The sequence below is a fragment of the Carassius gibelio genome, chromosome B11, assembly GCF_023724105.1.
Source record: "Carassius gibelio isolate Cgi1373 ecotype wild population from Czech Republic chromosome B11, carGib1.2-hapl.c, whole genome shotgun sequence".
Lineage (NCBI taxonomy): Eukaryota > Metazoa > Chordata > Actinopteri > Cypriniformes > Cyprinidae > Carassius > Carassius gibelio.
Window position 1 is genome coordinate 26,054,731 of NC_068406.1, and position 12,707 is coordinate 26,067,437.

The following is a 12,707-nucleotide window of genomic DNA, read 5'->3' on the forward strand; positions in this document are numbered from 1 at the left end:
TAATTTGTTACATGCTTTGGTCAGTTGTATTATTATTTTTCAATATTTCTATTTAGCATTCATTTTTTGTTTTAGCTTTAGTATTTTTTGTGTTTTTTATTTTTATTAGTTTTTTATTTCTCTATTTACATTTAGCTATAATTTATTTTTATTTCACTTTTAGTAAGTTTGTTACATGTTTTGGTCGATTTTGTTATTATTTTTCAATATTTCTATTTAGCTTTCTTTTTTTTTATTTTTGTGCTTTTGTCCTTTTTAATCTTTTTTTTATTTCTCTATTTAGCTATATTTTTTATTTCAGTTTAAGTAACTTTGTTATGTGGTTTTGTCATTTTCCATTTCATCTTATTTTATTAAATTTGTGCACTTCTGTCATTTTTATTATAATTTTCCTTGTTCTATTCAGCTTTATTTTTATTTCAGTTGTAGTTTTAGTCCTTCAACTTAAACTTATTTTATTTCAGTTTAAGCTTTTCATCTTATATTTATATTTTCGGTTCTTTTTTACTTTCAATAATAATTGTTATATTTTATATAAAATATTTATATTTTATATTTCATTCTGGGGAGGACTTTTTTCATTTCAGAAAGGGAGAAAAAAATGTTTTTATTAGATTTTTTTTCCCATGATATGACCCTTTTAAAGCATGCATACATGTAAAGAGTATGAGCTTTCCACATATCATGACCTTCATAGATTCATTTTAGCATATTGTTTAAAATCAGATTGCATCTAATGCCGGAACATCTCTTGCCTCTGTCATCCAGACAGTTTCCCCACACCACACTCAGTCTTCACACACAGAGCCAAGAGATCTCCAAAACGGAGAGGTTTCCTTCGTAACAAGATGGACAGAAAGAGACCGAGTCGTGACGAGAGAGAGAAGGGCAAAGGAAGAGCGTGTGCACTGAAACAAGTCCAGCTGAAAGTGTCTGATCTGGGTCTGGGCTACCGGAGTCAGGAGGAGCTGATTTTCAGTTACTGCAGCGGCGTGTGTATGAACTCCCTCACAAACTATGACAAAATCCTCACCGGCCTCGCCAGCAACGGCAAAAACATTCTGCACAGCTCTCCTCCCACCGCCTGCTGCCGACCTGTCGAATACGACGACGACCTGTCCTTTCTGGATGACAACCTCATATACCACACCATGAAGAGGCACTCGGCACGGAAATGTGGCTGTGTCTAAGAAACCGTGCCAGACAATGACACCAGACGGGAAAATCAATGGAAACTATTTCAGGTTATTACATGTGTGAGCAAGGCTCGGTCGAGGAAATCATCATGATTGCATTTCTCTAAGAAGATACAGGATAAGGAACTGCAAGAATATTATTGCAAGATGTTCAAAAACTGGTACATACACTCCCAGAAGAAAAAAGCTGTAACTAGGACGCTACCCGAAGATAAAAAAAAAAGCTGAAAAGTGTGAATATGTACACTTTAGGTACTAATATGAACTATTTAGGGGTAACATAAAATACCACCCCAGTGACAGCTTTGTACCTTTTTTCTGAGAGTGTACATCATTTAACCCATAGGAAGGCACATCTTAAACAGCAAGACGGGATATTTTGTGTGCTGTGCTTAAGTTCTTATGGTGGCTTTTTGACATTTAACCTCCACTAGTTAAACACAAAACCCAAACCAATGGTTTTGATGAAATTAATTCATCCCTATATATATTTATATACAGTGCCTTGCGAAAGTATTCATACCCCATAATTTATTTCACGTTTTATGTTGCACCCTAAACTCTGTACACCATAATGACAGAGCAAAAACAGAACTGTCACAACTTTGTAAATAAAAAAAACAAACTGAAATAAGTACATTACATAAGTATTCAATTACGGAGCTGAGGCACCTTAACAGCCTTAAGTCTTCAGACAAGGTCATAACGAAGGCTACCTGCTTCTGTGAGCCTTCAATGCAGCAGAATGTTTATTCTGAACTCTTCTCCAGATGTGTGGCTTGACCAGAATCCTGTCTCTGAGCTCTACGATGCAGTTCTTTTGACCTCAGGTCTTGATTTTTCTTCTGATATTCATTTTCAGCTGTTAGACCTTTTATTAAGTCATTTGCACCTTTCCAAATCATACCCATTCATATGAATTTGCCACAGGTTAACTTCACTTGAAGTGTAGGAACATCTACAAGCAATATAAATGCTCCTTTGCTTAATTTCAACTGTCCCAGATAAGCGTTTGAATACTTGTGCAATGGAATGATTAAAGTTTTTTTTATTTTTAATAAATTTGCAAAGATATTTAAAAAAAAAAGTTTTTTGCTTTGTCATTATTGTGAATAGAGTGTAGAATGATGTGGTAAAAAAGTAATTTAAAGCAATTTAACATAAGGCAGCAACATAACAAAATATTGAAGGGGTATGAATACTTTCGCAAGGCACTATATTTTTGAATATCTATTTATATGACCCCCCCCCCATAATTTTTTCTTTGTGTAATAAAAATTAACAATAAAAAAATAATTTACTTCTACATCGTTTCAATCCTGTATGGCATCCTAAAATACAGTTCCTGTAGCTCAATTGGTAGAGCATTGTGCTATCAAGCGCAAGGTTGGGGGTTCGATTCCCTGGGAACAAATGATAGGTAAAAATTGATAGCCTGTGATGCACTGTAAGTCACTTTGAATAAAAATGTCTGCTAAATGCATAAATTTAATTTAAAAGATGTTTTGCAGAATGTTCACGCTGCTCTTTTTCCATAATGTCAGCACATTAAAAAAAAATCTATTCCAAAAGACGTATGCACTATTTCAAAGGATTCTGAAGCTTTTCATGATGAACAGACCAACATGTCTTTATTATGTGAAAATCTTCCTATCTGTTGTAGTACTTGAAGCCCCCAAGAAAAGAAAATTCACCCATTTCCTAAATGCATATTGTGATTAATTCATTTGTGCATTTTTGTCCTCCTGACATTTAATCAAAATGTCTTAACTGAATCCATCAAGTCCGTCATTCCTGATGTTATGCAGGAATCCTCCAATCATTTAGTGCGCTTAAACCCCGCCCCTTCAAGCTCCTTTCATCTGTCTCCACTTTTGAATGTCACGCCCATATCCCAACATCCAAACAACAACCGAAAGACAGAATCAAGTCCCCACCCTACTTTTTTTTAATTTTCGATAATTTGTTCCATTGATGTACATCACAATACAGAAGAAAAGATCTGTTGCTACTTGACTTCTATCGCAACTTCAAATCTCATTAACCAGAAAAGAAAATAATGCTACTCTGGCCTTGTTGCAACTCTAGGCTCACTGGAAATATGTCTGCCTAAATCTGCCCAGATCTTGAAATACGTTGCTCTGGGTACATTTAGCTGAGTTTGTCAAACGACACGTCCACAGGACCATCGCAGATGCTGTACCGGGTGAGCTACCGAGCAAGTTTACTTTATCAGAAAAGCCATATTGAGACAAACATGTGAGATGTTAAAATCTATGTAAAAGTGTTTTGAGGTTATGACAGTATTGCGCAAGAAACCACTTGAAAAATGAAGACTTAATTTATGGATAATCTGCCCCTGTAATTATAATTTGAGTTAAAAGGAGCAAAAGTGGTTTTCTGCCTCAAGTGTTCATTTCTCCTGGAAACTGCAGTGAAATATATGCATTTCTAATGAGCCTGGGTTGCCTTTATGATATTTATCTAGATCTTATCTAATTTATCTCAATTTTTTTCTGCTCCACAGAATAAACTTTCACATGGATTTTGCATGACAATGGCAAATGGTAACTTCCCTTTATTTAGCCCAAATGCCAAACTGACCCATTTTATTGAGATGGGTATTTATGAGTCACTAATTGAACTAATTGATTTGTTTTACTGCTGTGGTGCTCTAAAACTTACTGGATTATTGACAGAGCTGGATATCCAGCGTTGTATTTGTCAGTTTTGTACGGCAAGGAAAATTCTAGCGAACCAAAATTTTGTGAATGTTATTTTTATATAATTTATGTCATCAAACACAGTTATATCATGCAAGAAGACTAACATCTGCAGTGAGTTTATAATGGTTGGAAACACAATGGCTTTGTGGAAAAGAGATGTATAAATAGAGAGTGGTGATGGAAAAGAAAAGAGAATGAAACTGGAGATATGGAGTGTGGTGGAGATCTGATCTCAAATTCAGAGTTCACGTTTCGGCCGCCTCACACACCTGTCATCACACACCACACGGGACAGAGTTAATACACCGACCGACAAGGAACAACCTTGTTAATGCTGTTACCTCAACATGACGAACAAAGGCCCAGGTCAACGTTACATCAGTAATTAGTCATTAGCTGTTGTAAATCTGTAATGCGAGTACTAGACAGAGAGGAGAGCAGCTTGAACATAGAGCCTAAATGTTGGGTTCTGGATGTAAAAATCCATTTCCAGTGAGATACTAAATATAATATAAATCTTTTGTAATATTACAAGACTTCATTATTTCACTGCCTGTGTCTCTTACCTTTTCCTACAGCACAGCCGGTCTTCCTCGACTCCAGCTCCAGCCTCTTCTTCTTTATCTGTAATTATAGAGCAGCATTTCAAGTCAACATCTGAAAGAACGTCCACAGCGTTGAGCTCAAGTGATGAAGCGCATCATTACAGGGCATTGTGTTAACAGAAGTTTTTGTTTCTTCATGCATTACGTCACTTGCTCAGCAGTGAATGGGTGCCGTCAGAATGAGAGTCCAACAGCTGATAAGACATCACAAGCCATCCAATAATTTTAATATGGACTTGTATTTTGGCCAGAAGCGACTGTTTAAAGCTAAAATGTGTTTCTTGCAAACATTACACTTCACAAGATGGTAACTGATGAACTGATGGAGTGGTGTGGGTTATTGATGATGTTTTTATAGTATAATAACCAAAACTGCAATAAAAAATAAAAAATAAAATCTATATAGACATTTAAAAAAAATTACAAAAACACAAACATTTTGAAAATGAAAATATAAAAATAAAAGCTGCAAGTATGAATCAGAGGATCAAGAGAAAGATGCTATTGTTAGGATTGGTAATAGTTTGACAGGATAGAACAATCGATTACATTTTAGGATTTTAGATTATTTATAATTGATGCGAGGAGAATCTAATGTTTTAATGCATCCTGAATGCACAAGTAACTTGCATATCTAGATTTCATACACATTTCTTCTCATTAAGAACTGTGGACTATATTTCATCGGTTTCTTCACGTTTTCTCTGCCAGTCATAACATACATTCTTCTCCAAGAATGACGTACAGGAAAAACATTTCCATTGAGCAAACAGCTGTTGTCCTGTTTCCAGCACCTGTGCACCTGCTGACAGGTAAAGTAACGTGATTTTCTACAGAAAGAGCTCAGTGTACCAGATATATTCTTACACATATGCTTTTGACCACTGAAACTTCACTGGGGGTCTCGTTATTTAAATACAGTAGCATGAACATATACATTTAAATGTATAAATCATGATCTTTCCATTTTAGAAGCAAGGTTAACATTGAACAGTTTGTTAACAGCAGTAGCCTACATCTCATGTTGAAAGGCTACATAGCCTAGATTTCCTTCTAAAGACTATCCTTAAAAGTTGCATTAATGCACTTGGACCATGATTTAATTGCTGAGTTTGAGGTATTTTATCAGTTCACGGTTAACAACTTGTGCTCTGTGCTAAAACATTTCATAGGTTAGAAATTGCTTTTGGCAAGGACAGTGTCTATAAACGGTGGAAATAAACCTGTTAAACAGCAGAACGTCATGGGAATTCATCGAGCCAAAGGAACCCACAGAAAAAGATGATTCACATGGAAAACTCATGTTTCTGCTACTTCCCGTTCCAGTGGAAACAGAAGAGGTAATTTCCTCAAAAAAAAAAAAAAACCTTGTACAGACCTACAGAAATGAATGTTTTAGTAAAAAATTTTTAAAAATAAATTATATATACTGTATATATTAAAATCAGAATAGATGCATGATAGCACCATGATTGATTGACATCCAGGTGTCATCTCAGAAAAAAAACAACTTTTGGCGGTACAAATAAGTTAATAAAGAGATATTGCTATTACGTCCAATGCATTACAATGCTAATGGCAGGGTGAGCACATGGCATTGTGGGATACAGTGTGTAGCATAGTGTGCTTCAACAATGAACACTTGGCAGTATTTTGTCCATACAGACAAAACTGTTTATAGAATATGAACTACATACTATGGAAAAAAGTATGGCAGTGTGTTATTCTGAACATAACCTTTGACAATATTAAATAACTAAATACTATGCAGTATATACACCTACTATTCCTCTTATTGTTTACTCAAAGTGAGTGAGACACTAGGTATACAACAAACATTTTAAAGCGTAGTATGCTACAGTACTGTCACATGAAACTATATTAAATGCATATTTAATTGCATGTAAAGATATAACATATAGTATGCTATTCTAAATTTAACAATATCAAAATGCTTTTTAAACCTAATATTTATGTGTTATTAATATTTATATATGTAAAGTGTGACTTTATATTAAATTCCTATACTAGAAAAAATGACTTGGGGCACCTTTACCCAGGATGCATTTCTCCATGTAATTTCTTGTCCTCTCCTCACTATACCAGTCAATAAGGGAAGCGTGCATGGCAAAAAATGCAATAAACAAAATGATAAGTGAACAAAATCTGCAAACGGACAGGATGACTCTTGCAAGTAAGAGAAGTAGAAAATTTATTGCAGTATTTGTTCCATCAGAGGCATGTGGGTCCCTTTACGCTGAGCAGGGCGACCTGTGATCGCAAATCTCCTTCGACACAGCCCTTCTCACAGACACTGCATGCTATACACAATAAATTACAGCCACACGGTGCTATCGTACAAAATGGACAAACCGAGAGAATCATGGTCATCAGCCAGTTAACAAGGAGCGAAGCTGTAGAAAGCCGCTTGACGCTAAGAAATCCGAAAGGAAAATAGAAAAAAAATAAAGGAAAAAATAAAGTAAAAACATCAACAAACTAATTCTTTCAACATTCAGTATATATTTCAATTTCTTTTATAGATATAAACAATATTTTTATGTTAAACTATGATACACTGGGAGTAGAAATCAAACAACCAGAAATCTGCTGCACAACAGCGAAGGAGCACCCATACAATGTTTCTCCGAACATTTTATTCCTGCGATACGACGATGCACTCCGGCGCAGAGGACCAAACGTCACCGCCGGACCCAGAGTGCATCAGAGAGAGAGAGAGAGAGAGAGAGAGAGTCTGTAGTGTAGAATAACCGCTTGTGTTTGTTTGTGTGTGTTTGGCTGATCCAGGAGATGTTTGGCTGATTGGCTTGTTGGTATATGGAGAGACGGTGAGAGTGTGTGTGTGTGTGTGTTGCATTAGGCTGAGAGGAACCGAGATGGGAGGTATGTGTGTGCCTGCGTTTACATATTATTAGCTGGAGTTCCTGTCCTTGGAAGCGTAGAGTGACCGTAGAGTCTGCGCCACTTTGTGGTTGAGCTTGTTGCCACTGGTGAGTGTGATTTTTTTGTAGATGATGTCAGTCTCTCTGATGGTGTCCACCCAAGGGACCAGCTTGCGTCCGTCGCGCCGCTTCGCCTCGGTCCAGGAGCTGGAGTACGAGCCGGCCATCCAGTGGATCCTGTAAGTGTCGTTGTTCCTCTGGATCACGCGTGCGATCTGCGGCCGGTCTCTGTACTTGGGGCAGTGGATGGCGATGATGTCCAGCACGCTGACGGACTCGTTCATGTTCGTAGACAGCAGGTCTGCGGAGTCTGCCGCGCGCCTCCCGCGTCGAGACGCCTGAGAGACACAGAAACAAACCGTGAGCAACGACTGGTCAAACAGTCTCTAAAGTTGCATACCGGTGCTAACATTTGGATTTGAGTCATTTATTACACCTTTATTACATGTATTTATTATACAGGGTTTCTGCAGGTTTACTGAATTTAAGATTTCTTAAGAGCATGCAAAGAACATTCAGGGAATAAACTGAATGGAACACAGTACATCAGCATTCGCAAGTTTATGTTTTAAAATCAAGTTTCCAACAGATTTAACTTCTAAAAAGGAAAAAAAAAGAAATTGAAAAAAATATTGTTTATGATTAAAACTAGTACTGATGTCTGCCAAAGGACTCAAAAAAACATTTAACTCAATGCATAAACAAGCTTTCATACGCCACTGACTGATGTTTTTTTGTCGTTTTAAGCATAGTCATTTCATTTTGTTTAATTTCTCAGAAAACAAAAGAAATTATATTAAATGAAAGAAATCTGTAAGCAATTTAACATTTTTAAGGTCTCAGAAAGTCTAATAACAGCAAATTGTATGATTGCAAACATACGTAATATGTAAATGTAAAAAAGATTTTACATTTCAAATAAAAGATTTGACTTTTAAACTTTTTCCATTTTTTTTGTTAACAAAGAATAAGCTGCTAAGACGACTGGACTGAGTTGTTAAAGATACGTGACTGACAAAAAAATTAGATTTATCTCAATATCTTTAATTTTGTGAACAATAATAATATATTTAAGCCAAGGTTTTTTTTATTTTTTTTATTTTTTTTTTTGCTGCTGCTTTGGCTAGAGCTTTGTTTGGAACTATGGAAATTTTAAAGTTTCACTGGTGGAAAAGCATAGACAATACTCTGTCTAAAATGTAACTCACAATATTAACTTCTTGTTTATTGAGCTGTTGTATAAAATCAATGTCACATTTGCAATTGTGCAGATATTTGGGGAAAAACAGTATGTTTGCTTGTGTGACAAACTCTTACGGGGTATTTTTGCTACCATACACTGTATTTTGGAGCCTGCATGCAACATGATGCATTGAGAGCATGCGCTCTTCAAGGTGTGTTCTGTTTGTGTTTTGAGAAGTGAGTGACAAAGTCAGCTAATATCATCTCTGATATGACACACCCCTGTAGGTCTACACCCCTCAGAGGTCTGGCTGTGCGTTCTCTCACCCCTGGTGTCCTCTCCTCTCCATCGCTGTCCTCATCCTCAGAGTCAACAGTGTGGTGGTTTCGGGGGCTTGTGGCTGCTCCCCCCAGCAGTGCGGTGATGGCTTTATTCCTCACGTTTGCACTCGTATCTCTATCTTCCTCATCCTCTTCGTCAGGGTCCAGGTGCTCCATCAGCAACTTAAACTGAGAATCAAACAGCAGAAATCAGCACAACATTTCCTCAAGCATTTCTGCTGTAATTATGTTTTCAAACATTTGTATTAACTGGAATGCTGATATTTATCCTAAATTAACCATGATTCATTATGTGATTAATAAATATATTTTGATTTATTGTTACATTTGTTGTATTACTATTATCATGTGTCATTATGTGTAGTATGGCAAGACAATTATTAATATTGGCAAATATTATGATGATTATTATTAAAAACATAATGCTGTTATCATTCATTCATTCATAACATTCCTAACACTTATTTTCTGAAGAAAAAATAAAATAATATATAATAATAAATAAAATACAAGTATTAATAATAATAAAAATAAGCTCACATCGAGGTACTGTTTGACGATCTTCCTCTTCAGCTCATAGGTCATCTCCTCGTGAACCTCATCATTCTGGAGGAACTCAATGGTCTGCCGTGGACTGAAGTAAACTGAGGACTTCCTGTTGACGGCTTTATCATACACCTTCGCCGACTCCGTAGGAGAGTACTTCTGAATTTTGCTGCATTGGAAGAGAGCAGAAAAAATAGAGTAAATATAAAACCTAAACAAAACGGCAATCATTTGAGGGGTGCAGAGATGCATGATGGGTGTTTGTTACCTGTCCGAGAAGCCGTAGAGGTTCTTGAGGTGTTGTTTGAGCACCAGCAGTAACAGTATGCCTTGAGATGCCCTAGCAAAGTCCAGGAGAGATGTTGTGTCGTCAGGAAGACGCTCCATAACAGCATCAGCATCCTCCAGGTCAGTATCAGAATCTGACTCTGGCTGCCTGGTGCCCTCCGTGGGCTTGGGCTTCCTCACCCGCTGCCCCTCCTCATCCTCTTCATAATCATCCTCGTCAAACTCTTCATCTCCACTGTGCCTTTCTCGTTCCTCGTCCTGCTCTCCCCTCTCCTCCTCCGAACCATTCTGCTGCTGTGGGTGTTGTTGCCGCCGGCGCCGTCGTCTCCTCCTTTTCCTGCTCTTCCTGCCCGGAACCTTAACAAGAGACTGGATACAACGATGGCTCGTTTAAAAGTTGTGGTGCGATTACAGTCACAACCATCAGTGCATTAACATGACCATTCCTGTTTACATCTAATAAACACCAGTGTGTGAAAGGTTACATAAGAGAGGTAAAATAAGAGAGGTCCCCTAGTACACACAGTACATACAGAAGGTGACCCAGAAGGCAATGTTCTATCAATTTTCTGGGTCCGACATGCAGTGTGAAAGGGGCTTAACATTTGAAAGGATACTATGGCAAAGTTATTGCTTTCTTAATTCAAACTGATGGTGTGACAACACACTTAGCTTACGAGAGGAGACAAAATACAGATTACAAAATTACAGAAATTACAAAATATTTTAACTTCTCTAGGGCTGTAACTAATGATTATTTTGGTAATCAAGTAATCTACTAATTATTCTGTTAACAGAGTAATCTGATATATTTTAGTAACAAAAACAGACCTAACTGAAATCCATTACATTTTAATATTTGGCCACATGCAGAAACTTTAATTTTTTAATCGAGATGTACAATACATGGCATATTTAGACATAGTTTCATGTATTCACCTGTGTTGCCAAAGGTTTATAAATGATTTACATTCAGTTTTTCCTTTTCTTAATGTAGGATTTTTTTTCTTCTGCAGCCAAACGCTGCACGTCGGAGAACTTTACGCGCTGCTATATATATATATATATATATATCAGTGCTGTTAAATTATTAATCATGCTTAATCACATCAAAAAAAATTTTTTTTGTTTACATAATATATCTGTGTGTAAGGTGTATATTTATTATGAATATATAAAGACACGCACATACAGCATATATTTGGAAAATATTTACATGTATTCACGTATATATTTATATTAGGGCTGTGCGATTAATCGAAATCTAATTGCAATTGTGATTTGAGACGTGGTGGTTTGCTAACTGAAAATCCTACAATGTCAGAGACTCTGAGGCTACATCCACACGAAGCCAGAGCTTTCCCTATCCGATCAATCCACAGCTGCTTCGTAAGGCTGGATTACATTGTGACAGGCTCCCAAAACAATCAGCGCTGAAATGTGCTACTCAAACTGTTAAGGTCAGACACAAGCACTTGAGCACGCTTACCTCTTTAAATGTCTGCAGCAGGTTGCTGCCTGACACAGAGAGTGTGATGTCGATATGATGCATGATGAACAGCGGCTCCTCCTGAGACTGATAGGGGAAGTAGGCCAGATTATCAGCGATGAACAACAGCATGTTCACCTCAATCTTCTGCTCAGACACACAGAGACAGACAGATGGAAAAGGTCAGTCTCAACATCAAAACAAAGAGCCAACGACAGGAAGAGTCAGACACACAAAGCGCGCTAACCGAGCTGTCGTCGAAGAGATTGAGCAGTGAGATGAGGAACGCTCTCCGGTGTTGTCTGTTTGCACGGACCATGCTGTAGAGGTGGGAACATTGAGCAGAATTGGACTCGTCTTGACGGAAACCACGGACCACAGGTCCTGCTGATCCCAAAACGGCTTGCTGCACTTGGTACGACATCTTCATCCCAGCTACAGCCTTCATCTGTAAAGTAATATAAATTGTATCATTTAATACTAAATAAATTAAACAATGCAATCATGCAATGCATTTTATCACCTGCTAGTCAAACAATAAATAAAATCAAGGTCATCATCTTGGCAGTTTAATATTCATCTATATATATATATATCTAGTAACACTATTTTGAGGTGTGCTTGTTACATGTTATATATACTTATTATAATAACCATATATTATGCATTATTTCATGCAAGTAACCCTAAACTGAACCATAATCTTAACCCAACGCCTTAAAATAATCCTAACACACACACACATTGAATATACATATAAAATATACATGAATATAAATCTATAAATCAATGTAAATTAACCAATACTTGCTTACATAAACTGGATCATTCTAGCTCATTAGCGTTCAGGTTGGTTTAACTTGGATGTTTCATGGCATAATGTGGTTTCCCACGTTACACTCTTACTCACACAGCTTCAGTCTATTTGTCCAGAATGAATGATGAACCAGAATTAACCCATTTATAAACATAATTATGATACTGCATGAGATGCATATGGCAGGCGTGGTGTGTGGATTGGTGCTCACATGGATGAATCCAGTGTATTTCTTATCAATCTCAACCAGCTGCTGGTCTGCTTTGTTCCTCATGGTGGGCTCTGGGTCCGTCCCCATTGCGATCAGATATGGCACACACTGTGATTGAAAGGAGGAAGGAAAGTGACAAGTCTGTGTTAGTGTGCAAGTTCTGCAGCCAAGACTGTGACAGACACCCAACCTTGTTTATTTATTTATTTATCATTTTCTGTGTGGAGCGTATGAAAATGTGGAATGGAATGAAATCTAAATGGAAATAAGCACTCTTGACTGTAGCTGAAAACATTACTAAATTAATCAAAAGCATTTCTGCAAGAACATTTATGTAAAGTC

The 12,707-nt window shown here is 37.0% G+C and overlaps 3 protein-coding genes across 4 annotated transcripts in view; 1 reads left to right on the plus strand and 2 right to left on the minus strand.

Annotated features, from left to right (window-relative positions):
* Positions 1–12,707, minus strand: part of LOC127967792 (microtubule-associated proteins 1A/1B light chain 3C-like) — a 207,145-nt gene that overhangs the window by 114,134 nt on the left and 80,304 nt on the right. The window lies entirely within an intron of this gene.
* Positions 748–1,206, plus strand: LOC127967795 (glial cell line-derived neurotrophic factor-like). The gene has a single exon (XM_052568482.1). The coding sequence runs from the start codon at positions 849–851 to the stop codon at positions 1,188–1,190; it is 342 nt and encodes a 113-aa protein (XP_052424442.1). The 5' UTR covers positions 748–848; the 3' UTR covers positions 1,191–1,206.
* LOC127967787 (nipped-B-like protein A) lies at positions 6,723–12,471 on the minus strand. Its single transcript, XM_052568469.1, has 7 exons — positions 12,366–12,471; positions 11,585–11,785; positions 11,338–11,484; positions 9,829–10,217; positions 9,555–9,729; positions 9,000–9,182; positions 6,723–7,828 (listed from the first exon to the last, which is right to left on the minus strand). Exons 1-7 carry the CDS (start codon positions 12,450–12,452, stop codon positions 7,460–7,462), a joined length of 1,551 nt encoding a protein of 516 aa, XP_052424429.1. The 5' UTR covers positions 12,453–12,471; the 3' UTR covers positions 6,723–7,459.